This window comes from Chrysoperla carnea, chromosome 2, assembly GCF_905475395.1.
Source record: "Chrysoperla carnea chromosome 2, inChrCarn1.1, whole genome shotgun sequence".
Classification (NCBI taxonomy): Eukaryota; Metazoa; Arthropoda; class Insecta; order Neuroptera; family Chrysopidae; genus Chrysoperla; species Chrysoperla carnea.
Genome location: NC_058338.1, coordinates 82330016 through 82343606, shown reverse-complemented (window position 1 = coordinate 82343606; position 13591 = coordinate 82330016). Strand labels below are relative to the sequence as shown.

The following is a 13591-nucleotide window of genomic DNA, read 5'->3' as shown; positions in this document are numbered from 1 at the left end:
GGTTGTAATATGTTATTAAAATTATTTAATACTATTTCGCAACTTATTTTTGACGATATTATAGATGGAGAATGCGCGCTCAGTACTTGCGTTTGAAATTGGAACCATAACAAATCCTTGTCCGAATTTTGAAAACATTTACAGCCAGCAATAAATATGATTGGCTAGTTTGAATTGTCCCAAAGTCTAAACTTTTTTTATTTTTATTTTTCTCAATAAAAAAATAAATAAGAAGAGTCAAAACATCCCTTAAAATATACCTACAAAAATAATACCCCTAAAAAAATCTCATCCCACTTATTTACCCCCTAAATTGAAAGGGGAAACCCCCAAGTTGGAAATTTTTTTATCAAAGCAATTGTCTGCTGTCAAATCGGTTATCAATCAAAAGAGTGCTGCCAACTCAAAGAAGTAAACTTCTAAAAAGACACTCATACTATCAGTTGCGGCCTGATACACTGTAAAAAAAAAGTACTAGTTGCAAGAAAATATGCTCGAACATGGTAGCAAGTAAATATTTTCTTGGTTAAAGATGAGTTCAAAGCAGCCAAATATAAGCGGGGAGCCCGTGACAGTAAAACTGCACTTATACGGATTTCGAAATTTCGCATATGTGTGTTAGGGTTTATCCTGGCAGAAATATTTTTTTCAATTTTTATTAATTACAAGTATTTTGCACTCACTTGGAAATTAATTTGTAACATACTATTTTATTGCAAATTTTATCTATTTTCAGGAAAATTTAGTGTGACACCTCTTATCGAGGTAGAAAGGTCTGTCACGACGATTTTTAATATATAAAGCCAATAAAATTTTATGCTTATCGTGGAGTTACTTTCTTTTCTCAAAAGACCAAAATATCTGTCACACCAGTAATACCCTGGCACACTTACTCCGTATTGTACTTCGTTAAATACTATGGATTCATATGCGAAATCCGTGTAAGTGCAGTTTCACTGTCACCGGCTTCAGGATTAATACTTATTTCTCTTGAATTCAGTGTTCAGATCGTTGACTCAAGAAACATTCACATGTTCACTTCATCTCAAGTAATGTTTTTTTTTACTATGTAAATGTATAAACAAATAAAATACGCCTTACACAATTTTAAAGTTACAAGAAATCTTCCTACTCTAAACCATATTAGATTGGGTACATTTGTTTTTTATTTTAGTCCATATTATTTCGGCTAAACGGTTTCTAGCTAATAAAAAAAACCCATTTGTATCATAATTAATTATTAAATTATCAAAAATAAATAACTAATGATAAATTCAAATATATTAATAACAATAATAAAGTTAAAAAAAAAAAAAAAAAAAAAAAAAACAAAAACATAAAAAACAAAAATAATACCTACCACGCGTAGAGTTATTCATATTAATGTACGGTGGAATCTGAAATTCAACTGACTGAATAGTTTTTAAATTAAATTCAACCTTTTTTTAACCCCCGAACCAAAAAAGGGGTGTTATAAGTTTGACCGTTAAGTGTGTGTCTCTGTCTGTGACATCGTAAAGTCAAAACGAATGAACCGATTTTGTTTTTTATTGTTTCGTTTGAAATGTAATCGGTTCAGTTTGGAGATGGCTCTAAGGAAAAAGGTTATTTATTGGAGAGTGTTCTTAGATATGTTTTAAGTACAAGTTTTGAGTTCCGTACCCGAAAAATTTGTCGAAGGTTTCTCATTTCTTTCCCAACTCGCAGAAGCACCCATAGCTAAGCATATTTATTGAAATAAGGATAGATAGAATAAAAGTAACGATAGGTGTGTTATAGGATCCGCATTCATTTGAGCGGAACTTTCTTCTTTCGTAGCTATAATTTGATGTTCTAGGATACATTCCGTTACTAGTCTGTGAAATTATGAAACTTACCGTGTGCGATTGTGTCTGAAACAAAAGAAAGATGAAATAAAATACTTGAAAAATGAAACTAATTAACTTTTAACACAATCAACTATAAGACAAAAATTCTGACCTCTTGTTTTTTATCAAAAATAGACAAAAAATCTAAAAATACATTTTGATTTTCGCGAAATTTGAGTGCATGGTAGAATGCATGGTAAGCATGACTTAACTTTCCCATCACTTCCATCATATTTGATATAAATACCTATTTTAGTTTTAATTTAAAACTTTAAATTACTTTTTAAAGAACAAGCTTTTATTGTATTAAAAAGTAGAAAATTTTTATTTCTATATGAATCACTCATATCTAAATAACTATTTGTAAAAGCTAATGTAATAATTCATGCATGAGAAATAGAAATCATTATTTTCTACTTTTTAGTCAAATAAAAGCTTGTTCTTTACAAAGTAGATATTGAGAAAATAGCCTTTTGGATTTTTTCCTTATAATTCATATTTAACCCATATATGATTATTATTATTATTATTATCCAATTGTCGCAAAACACGCCAGTCTTCAAATAGTTTGAGTTGCTTCCCTCCGGCTAGAATTGCCACTTACTCCGGCCTCGCCAGGCAGTAACGGGCTTAGAAGCTTTTGCCGGACGGCCGGGTATTTGAAAATGTTGCCGGGCCACCGTGTGGTCAGGGTCGAAAAAGCAATAATTAGCACTATGATTGCTAAATCACCACCACGATGGATTTTACTTCAGCAACTAGAGTAGCGAGAATTGATTTTGTTCATGATTTTAGTGTTTATAGGACTTTTCAGCTTATTTTGTTGGTATCACGATAAAAAGTCAGTTGTAAAACTTTTATATTCGTTCTATTTGAGTCACGTTCGTGTAGAATTTTCATGTTTGTTCCTTTTGTTCGAGTCATGCTTGTGTAAATTTTTTATGCCTGTACCTTGAGATTAAGTGTTGATATACTTAAGGATTAATGCCAAAACAAACTGACTGATAGTTTTCGTACAAAATGATGGACAAAATGTGCAAATTTATAATATATTTATATTACTTTATGTCGCCCTATTAGCTCAGTTGATTAAGGCGTAACGAATTCCGTCCGCGGTATGCTTAGGGTAGCGGCTTCGACTCCCGTCGTCGCGGGAGCCGGCCCATCACAGCTATTAATAAAATTAATTTAATTAGTAGTTATTCGAGGACAGCCAATATAACCTAACCTTACCTAACGTATATTACTTCATACTTATATTTTTGATGTAATTGAAATAAATTAAATATTATGACGAAATTGGACTTTTTTAATTTCCTTCCTCTCACTGCCATTCCCTCCCCCACAACACCACCTTCCTAATGTGCCGGGTGAGACACCTGACCTATCTCCGGTGGCAATCCTATTTCCGGCCTATTAGCTGGCGATGTCCCTGTACCCTTGTCCTCGATGTTATTAAAAAACGAACTTTATTAAAAGATAATTAATATATGTTTATGAATATAGATAGCTCTTTCCAAACGCTAAACAGATAATATGTATACTACATAGACATACTCTCTTTTATATAACTAGGTTATACTTATAAGTACTGCTGCAGGCGGTCGGTAGGTATTATATACTGTTATCATTTACTTATAACTTAGAATGAATAGAAAATAGAATGAATAGTAAAAGATTAGTAAAGTAAAACTATATAATAAGAAGACGAAGATGACGACGCGACGACTTGATGCTGAAGAAAAGCACATGTATTTCTCATATACTTAAACTTATACATGAGTTGTATATAAAATATAATAATATGTGACAAAATGTCATGCGTGGATTTTTACCACGTGTTGATATTACTACGTTTTATATAAGGTACCTTATACATATTATTATTGCTATTATTAAAGTTATGAAAACCACATGCTATCAAGTTTTTGGGGTTAGTTGTATTTGTATAGTATAGTTCATATGTGTAAGTAATAAGTATTCACTAAGTATCATACTATATTACTATATCAAAGAAACTTTTAACACGCCTTATATTTATTGCAACGTGGTCCGTTCTAGAGAGGCGGAAGGGCTTTGAGTTCAAAACCTACGCTGAACTATGTAAGGGGAGTGGTGGCACTGAAGTCAAAATACGTAATTTTCATTATATACTTGATGGGCCATTGTAATTTATACACCTAAATATCTCGGTTTGTAACTCACCAATCAAAAAATAACTCTGTAACAAAAGTTACACAGTTTGACGGAGGACATCATGCTCTGATATCAGATTAAATTTAGTTCTTCGGGTTTCTTTAATAGTCAATTTACATCCTAAACGGTAAGAGATAGAATAACACTTTAAATAAGAATGTTGATCTAAAAAAAACTAACATTTTTTTGTTTAAAACATTTCTTCGAAAAATCTTCAGCTTTCGGAGGAAAAGCGGCTTCAAATTATGTCATTATTGCGTTTAATCGAAAGCAAAGATCATGTCATGGACGAATGTCCTCTATTTTCCTTTTGGTTACAGCATTTTTCCGTAGTTAACGTGTTTTCTATTGATTAAATGCAATAATGACATATGTTTAAGTCGCATTTCCTCCAAAAGCAAATTTTTTTCGAAAATATGTTTTGAACAAAAATTGTTAGTTTTATTCTACCGTTTAGGATCTAAATTGGCTATTAAAGAAATCCGAAGATCTAAGTCCAATCTGATGTCAAAACATGATGTCCCCCATCAAACTCTGCCACTTTTTTAAAAATTATTTTTTGATTGGTTAACTACAAAACGAGACATTTAGGTGTATAGATTAAAATATTTGTATATTATTTTTTCGTACAACGAAATATATTGTCTGGACATAGTTAAAACTTATTTTTTATGCTTTTTAATCACCTTGCAAGTATCGATTATATTCGTAAAAACCCTTAATTTCCGCTCATAGCCCAAGTTTTTGATGCCTTACCTATATAATTTAATGCATTTTTTCATACACCTAGACTTCTTCGCAAATATCTTGATTTCACTCTACAAACATAACATTGCACTTTTTTTGTAATTTATCATCAAGACCTTAGAATATGCAATTGTAAAAAAAAATTGACTAGGCATGCAAATAAAATCCATATAAATCGTTTCGAAGAATTAATTTCCAGCAAGCTGGAAATAATTTCAATACCTTTATTTGCTCCTACATGCGTGTAGTACGAGTTTGCGCAATTACAGGAGGAGTGTATAACTTTTGGTAGCCAAATTAATGCTAAATTAGAAGGAAGTGTGTAGTTTTTTACAAATTACAAAAAAACTACATTGCTAGTATTTCAGAAAACACAAAATGTCTTTTTGACTACATTGAAGGAGGAGTTCCAAAGATACTGGAATTTTACCCCGTAGTTTACTCCAGATGGTTTAGTTTTTAGTCCAAATTGTTTTTCTCAACATATTATGTACAATATATTCAAACGATTATTAACAGGTATACTTTATAGTAGCATCAAACTTGCCTAATGAGTTAAAGTTTGCCCATTCATAATATTATTAAATAATCTCTTAAAGAAATTAAATAAAAATAATAAAATAATATATGTTGGCCTAGAGCTTCTTTACAATATTCCATTGATAAAATTGATTATTATTATTATTATTATTATTATGAAGTGTTAATGACAATATTAGAATTATTATTATTATAATGTTTAATAATCATAACAATATCAATAACAGTTATTATTATTATTATTTAATAATTTTAACTATACAAATTATAATTTAATTTAATTAACTAACTATTAATTAATAATTATAATAGAATTTATTATACAATGCGTCAATGGAAAGAGTGCAAGAGAGAAACAGGAAACAAAATATGTATATTAGGTAAATTACATTTTTAGCTATAAATACGTTTAAAAAATCAAGATCAGTTATTGTTGAATATTTGTAATCAATGTTCAAAAATAATTAACTTATTTTAAATAAATATTTAAGACTTATTGTTGTTGTTTACTTATAATTATGCATACGATATTTACATCATGATCTATTCGATTATTTTTGATGTAATATGCTACATACAGGCGTAAACTAAATATTGACAAATATCTTGTCTAGTAATCTTAATTAAAGAGATTGAAATTGAAAAAAATACACTCGAACCAGAACTCGAACCCTTGGTAGAGCGCTTGACATGAATCCAAGAAGTTAGGGTTCGAGTCCTGGTTCGAGTGTATTTTTTTCAATTCTCTTTAATTAAAATATTTAAGACTTATTTTAAATTTTACATGAGAAATATTGTAATTAATGCATTATCACTTATAGTCACTACATAGCTGGGCAGAGTTTCACTTTGTTATACTCTTTATGGCTTTTAACAAGAAAGATATGTTCCGAAGTGTTAAAAATATTTTAAATGCAAAGTGTGTACTTGTTTAGAATCTAAACAGAAAATAGATTACTGTTATTAAAAGCCCATAATAAGATTTGGGTGTGGAGATACTATTTTTGGGGACAATTTTGTTTAATTATTCATTCATCTTTGAATTTCTTCTTGGTTACTTTGAATTGAAAAAGTAAAAACGGAGAGACCATTGCGTTTTAATTAAAAAATAATAATTGGTAGGATATCTCTGTATTTAAACTGAGTGAGTCTCACCTCAGAAAATAGCTCTTCGGATTGTAAAATAAAAAGCCTATAAAATGAATCAAAAAGAGACAATGAAAAAGCTTTAACTGCTTTGGAGGCTCTATTGTACGAATTTTTAGAATGACTAAAACATGTATACACAGCTTTTCGACACGTTAAATTTCTTTACAGGACTGTCCCGCGCTTCTATCTTCTTCTTAAGAAATCGGGAATTATTTATAAAATATCGAAATGAGTCCCGTCTTCGATATTCTTCGAACGTAGGTTATACAAGAAAGAAACTTTTATAGTAAATTATTTGCTATTAAAAACTAGAAGAAATCGATTATTTCTTTCCTGACAACCACTTTTTTTTTTATTTCTAATGTTTGCTACTTTTTCGTTTGGACTCGAACCTGGGTCTCTTGGATTCATACCAAGCTCTTTTACCATTCGGACCATGCGTGCTCTAGGTTCAATGTGTAATTTTTTCAACTCAACGAATTTTATTTTTGTTTATTAGTCAACAATAACTTATTTATTTTTACTAAATTTTGTATACAAATTTAAACGTCAAAGTCTTTCGATTCTCTTTTTAACAAATCTCTTTAAGTTGCAAAATTCGATTTAGAGGAGCTTAAAATACGAAAATTAGACAAAAACTTTACGTCCACTATACTTCATTGACAGTAAAAACAAATCTTGAATATCTTAAATATTTCAGAATCTATTTTTGTAACGATTAAAATAAGATCTACTTAAAACCAATTTACTCTAAAATAATGTCCATATATATATTTTAGTTAATATTTAAATTTATATGAGTCATCTTAAAATACATATCTCTTCTATACCATACATACATATAATATCTTTTATAAAGTTAATGACAATAGGGGCCATATTGGTCAGTTATTCAGCAAACGAACGAATTTACATAGAAAACATGTAGTAGTTAGTTCAAAGAAGAGCTCAACTAAAAAGCATTTGATATTAAGAGGATGGATACATAAGCAAGCCACCAGTAGTCATCGCATTGTAATGGTAATCATCAACACAGTCCAGAATCAGTCACACTAAATTTGTAGTACAGTTGAACTTAGTCTACGTAGCCACTAGAATTATTACAGACAAGAATGCAATCAGGATCAACTCATAAAAGGCATCACAAATGACAACTGCTTCGCCTAATCCAAGTCAGAAGGAATGATAATAAAACCTTTTCTGTGTCAATATGCGGCACTAGAATACTGATATTCTAAAAATATTAAGGTTAGGTTAGGTTAGAGTGACTGTCCTGGGGTGGGACACACTTAGATTATAGGGTCCGTTGTGATATCAAAAAAGGAGCTGATACAACCCTGGCCACTATTCTATGAACCATCTAGAACTGTTTAAGAACAGCAGGAGTGCTTTTACGTCAACGGAATTCAGTACGGAGGTCATCAAAGAAAGACTGGCTCAAGTGAGTCCACATCCTCGTGGCAAGAGTTGGGCAGTGACAGAAAAAATGAGACATCTCTTCTTAATCCTCCTCACTGTGACAAGTTCCTGTAATTGCTATGATACACTGTCGGTTCCATGGGTTCAGTGTTTGTTTTGTAGTAACACAAGTTCGTTCCTCCCTCCATCTAAGCTTGGCCTTTTTTAAGATATGCTCTCTAAGATGAGCAACTTGCAGTTCGCAAATGGAACACCCAGACGGTAACCATTTCTAGCAAGCTCTCCGGCTTCAAAATTTCCTAGAATGTCCCTCTGTCCAGATACTCAATGAGACTGCGTTTGTTTAATCATGTGAAAGAGACGATGAACAACGAGCAAATAATAAAATTTGGAAATTATTTAAAGCGAGTTTAAGGAAAGTTAAAGTTAAGAAATTATTTAAAGCGAGTTTTTTCATACGTAATGAGTTCAGAGTTTTGTACATCTTGCAGATCTTAGATTTGCAGACAAAGAGTGGAAAGTGAAGAAAAAATTTTTTATCAGAAACTTGACTTAAAAGTGGGAAAAGAAGACTAACGTCAATAAAAGAAAATATTTCTGGTTCCTGAATCTCTCACCTATTGAGGTACGGATTGATAGTAAAAATAGGCTTCATAAATTGTTGTAATTGTGCTGCAACGTAAAGTCTAGTTAGGATATGGGACACAGATGGTAGATAGTGAGAATGCGTTGAGCAAATCCTACGTCCGCGTCAATTAATATAACATTATCTTATTCAGAAGAGTACCAAAGAACCACTAAAGTCGAAGTTCCAGCGAAGTGAGAAGAGAAAAAACTTGTGGCTACAAGCTAAGATCTTGTTCAAGAACTGTGTTCGATTGTTCAATGTTATTTATTCCTCCCACCCTATTTAGGTATTTTTATTGCTTTATAATAGTTTTTGAGTTATAGTAGTCAAGTATTCGCAAAAAGCGTCGAACCAAAGTTTCTAAAGTATAGCGCAAGCACAAAGAATACTTTCCGAAATCAAAAAAACGTTTGTAATTTTTTACATATTCTCTTTTTTGACATCCACAGACTAAACAATTTTCTACAGGCTTCGATTAGACGATATTTCTTACACAATTTATTCGGAAACAAAAAACAATCGAGTTTTTTAGGAGCTAACGGCAAAAATAAAATGAAATGAAATATTCCAAAAAATAAGTTTTTGCTCGAAATTAAACTATTATTTAGTATACATTTTAATAAGTTAATTTCGTATTAAAGAATCTTTCCCTATTTAAAGTCAATTTTGACATCCACAGACTGTAATATTGACCAAACTCATCGTATAATCATCAAGCTTGTATAGTGTTATCATGAAAATTCTGTATAGTCTAGAGTCAGTCACACTGTTATATTCTGATATTAGTTGGTCTGTATATGTTCAAATGTGCTTCGTTCGTACTATGAGCAAACAGTACCACACTATATCTATCTAGCCTGGCTTTGCATGCTTGCTGTTGCCTGTGTGAGCATGTTTTTACTTGCTAGCTAGGTTCTAGCTATCTATACTCCATGTATATATGTATTAGTTCATTTGTTTCGTTCGCTATTAGTAGCACATACTGACTATAAACTTATTATTTCATACTTCATTCGAACAATCTATGGTAAACACTTTTTATTCTTGGGTTTTTTTATGATAGATGCATACATATACCAGATATTATCGGTAAATTTTGGATTTATAACACAGTTGAACTGGGTGGCCGAGATCTCAATGATGCCAGAAATTTTATAACTCTAATCTGTTTATGATATTTTGTCTTATTGAGGCTACGCTAAGTTTACTTCTCTCTCCAGTTTAAAACATTAAATAGCACAAACAAATTTAAGTCCACACTGGTTTTTTGAGCCAGCCTTTCTTTGACGACCTCTCCGACCTGAAGTACGTCAAAAAGCTCTCCTGTTGTTTTTAAACAGCTATAAATGGTTCATGAAGTAGTGCGATATGTCAACCCCTTTTCGGTATCACAACGGACCCTATGGTCTGAGTGAGTCCCATTCCAGAACAGCCACTCTAACCGAACCTAACCTACATAGTGGTTTCAGTTTCTCGTAGTAGTCCTGAAACGAAGAGAGTATTTCTCTTGGTTAGTACGCGGCCAAGTAAGTTAGTAAGCGGCAAATCAAGAGTTTGATTCAGGATTTCCAATAAAAGCTTGAAAAACACATGCAGATTGCTTTGATTGGGTCATTTTTTCGTAAAAAGGAAGATCTCATCTGTAGGGCAGAGTGACTGATAGACGATTCTAGGCTTTTTAGTTGTGTTTGAGCAGGTAGTATAGAACTGTCTCTCTGGTCTGGAAGCCAGGAAGTTCTATGTGCGTCACTCTACTCCATATTATTTATTATCAGTATATGGCAAATTTTTGGAAATATCAACCTTAATAAAGACACCAAATTTTCCTTGTGTCAAAGTAAGTATAAAAAAGAAGTTAAAAAGAAGAAACTGACTACGGTGTATTTGAATGGATATTCTTCTTGGAACTTTCACCTGAATAATCAGGATACCTCCGAATATTTCACTAGAATAGATTCTAGAAAATGTACAGAGAAATGTTAAAGTTCTGCCTTTGATTGTTACTGTAGTGCACCTGGCACGAATTGCTAATCCATTTGAAAAAAGTCTCCGTAAAGAAGTTTGCACGCGCTGTGTGTTAATCTAAATGTTTGGGGAGACCGAAAAGAAACTATCGTTATGGTCTGCAAGCCAGGAAAAAATTCCAAGTGTTTGCGTCATTCTTTACTTCATATTTCTTATTATCATTATATGCCTAGTTTTTGGAAATACCAACTATAATAAAGAGACCAATTTTTCCTTGTAACCAACTAGGTATAAAAACCAGGTTAAAAAGAATTTATTACGAAAATATTTAAAATAGTACATTATTTATAATTTGTTTCAAAAACAGGCCTCAAAATACATAGAAAAAAAAATTACCAACATAGCCTATTTTTCCTAAGTTAAAAAAAATTTAATAAAAACCTCCACACAATATATACTCTTGTGGTATAAAAATATACAACAACCTAGGTAAAAACATAAATGTTTTTTATTCTTTCTAGCTCGGTGTAAGTGGAAAAGAATAGTGCCATTCGAACGTAATAAAAACCATCTTTTTCTACTTACACTCAGTGTAAATAGTGTACAAAAAGAACATGGTAAATAGTGAGTGGAGTGTGTAACACAATTTTATATAGTAGAAGAAACATTGAATGTATTATTACAAGAGAGATCAAAAATACAGTGTGCTGGCTGACTCTGCGCAATTTATATGTATATAGAGACGTTTATCGTATACAGTACAAGGTAATAGAAATATGTTGCTAAGCGATTGTAGTCTTTATGAACAATGTATCCCTTGTCTGGGCCTCTTGTACAACGATAAGAGAAACTTGTTCATTGCTAAGATTGGACTTTGCCGTTGTTATATTATTATTATATACAGTATGATTATTATTTTTACTACTTTTTATAAAAAGTTAACTAACAAAAGAAATATACATATTTGTTTAAAGTATTTCCAGCATTGTATTTGCAGTTCCTATGGCTAAAGCTATGGTAAACAATTTTTTTGTGAAAATATCGTAAAAAATAGCCGAGAGGACAGTGAGTTTTTCATGTTTTTAATGGGCAAATCGAGAACTTTGCAGCTGATTATTTTGCGATCTAAACGATAAATAATGCAAATTCGGGATCTCCAGCTAACATTAATCTCAGCCTGCGAGCCTCTTGTTAGTACATTAAAAGTCTATAAGGACACAAAGTTCAAACAACTAGAGTTTTTAAGAAATGGGAGGGAAAGTTACTTTCAGTTTGAAGAAAAAGTCATTGGAAGACTCTCAATCTGTTTTTAAGGTTATATTCACCAATACTTTACGGAACCTCAATCCATTCATCAAATTTTAGTGCATGCCATTACGTGAGGTCTCATTGGATGGGTCTATAGAAATAGTATGAAGGTCTTGCAGGGAATTTTCTCTTCAGGTGAATATAACATCACAAAGACGCTTCGTAAGGCGTGTGTTATAACCTATGCTTTAATTCTAAGCTACCCATAATTCAAAAACGAATATTTTTAGCACTTAAGGATTTTTGATATACTCATTTAAAACATATTTTGCTTATTGCAAAATGCTGCTTAGGCTTTAGGTTCATCGCGTTGACAGAGCTGTAAAACCAACCAATTCCTATTTATAACAAAGGTAGCGAAAAAAAAGTGAATTTCGAGTAATGTCTACATAAATATTATATTTTTGATCCCTATATATATATAATGCTAAATTCGAATTTGGAAGGCCTTTTGTCTGCATGGACTTGTTTGATCTATTGTACCATCTTTGATGCAACGATACTCGAAGCCCTTTAGTTTGAGAAAATTTTAAATATATCTGGGTGATATTTCATTGATTTCATCTTATTGGAGGTTAGTACGTCTCAAATGATTGTGTCTTTTTAAATAAAAGGCCCCGGCAAGAACATATGTATTAAGGACGTAAAACTTGAGCGGAGAGTGTAGCAGGAAAAAATGTGTCTATCGGGGCGAGATCAAGTCCTCTTAACGACTAAGACATACTTTGCACTGCGCATCAGGCTTTTTTTGTTTCCAATTGAAAATGATTGAAAACATGTTAGACAGTCTAATACGCAGTACAAAGTACGCAACGGCCGATGACTAGCCCTCGCTCAAATAGGCGCCTTAAATTTAGCCACGGGCGCTTATAGCACGACATTGGAAGTTTTATGTCCTTAATATATATGTTCTTGGGCCCCTGAAATCATCTTCAAAATTTAAAAAGTCGACCTATCAGATTTATCGGGTACATTCTTCTCGAAACCTTATTTCACACAACCTCGAACTGTTTAAGATCCTGCAAACATCTTCAAAATTTAAAAAGTCGACCTATCGGATTTATCGGGTACATTCTTCTCGAAACCTTATTTCACACAACCTCGAACTGTTTAAGATCCTAAGTTTCTATAAATATTATTCTTAGCCCCAATATTTTTACAAATAGTATTTCAGACAAAATTTATATACAGTGGGTAATTAGTTAAATAATAATCGCATTATTTGAAAATGAATATATGATTTAATTTTAGTGTTTTTCGAAAGTTCCTAGTAATTGTATGACGTTTGTTTTCTGCGATAAGATAGATTTTTGAAAAATACAAAACACTAAAAATTCAAAGTAATTGTTGTCCGATTTAAATCGAACATTGACGAATGAATTCTTTTTAAATACATTTTTTTTACTGATTATATTATTTATTATTACTGTGTGTTTGTTATAAAAAATAAAAGAAGGCCACATCATCATCATGGTATGAACTTAACTTCACATGCATGTACACACACACACACATAGAATTCACAAGCAATGTTTTGCTTAGTTCTTGCTGTATGTATGTATGAATGCACATTGTACAGAAATTATTGCTTGTAACACATTTCACAATAAAAACGTTGCTTATCATTGCACAAGTGTTTATTAGATATCGGACTAAATAATATCGGACTTCTGGTTGGATTCAATACCGCAAGGTGAATTTACTTAGCACAGAATAGGGAAGAAGACCTAAACCTCCCTGATTATGATACTTACCGATCAATACAGACTTT

At 31.7% G+C, this 13591-nt stretch overlaps 1 protein-coding gene across 1 annotated transcript in view; it reads right to left on the bottom strand.

The window, feature by feature from the left end:
* Positions 1–13591, bottom strand: part of LOC123292282 (probable serine/threonine-protein kinase DDB_G0280133) — a 207957-nt gene that overhangs the window by 147226 nt on the left and 47140 nt on the right. Inside the window, exon 2 of the mRNA XM_044872874.1 lies at positions 1878–1892. Coding sequence (XP_044728809.1) covers positions 1878–1892 — 15 coding nt within the window. The remainder of the gene's footprint in view (positions 1–1877; positions 1893–13591) is intronic.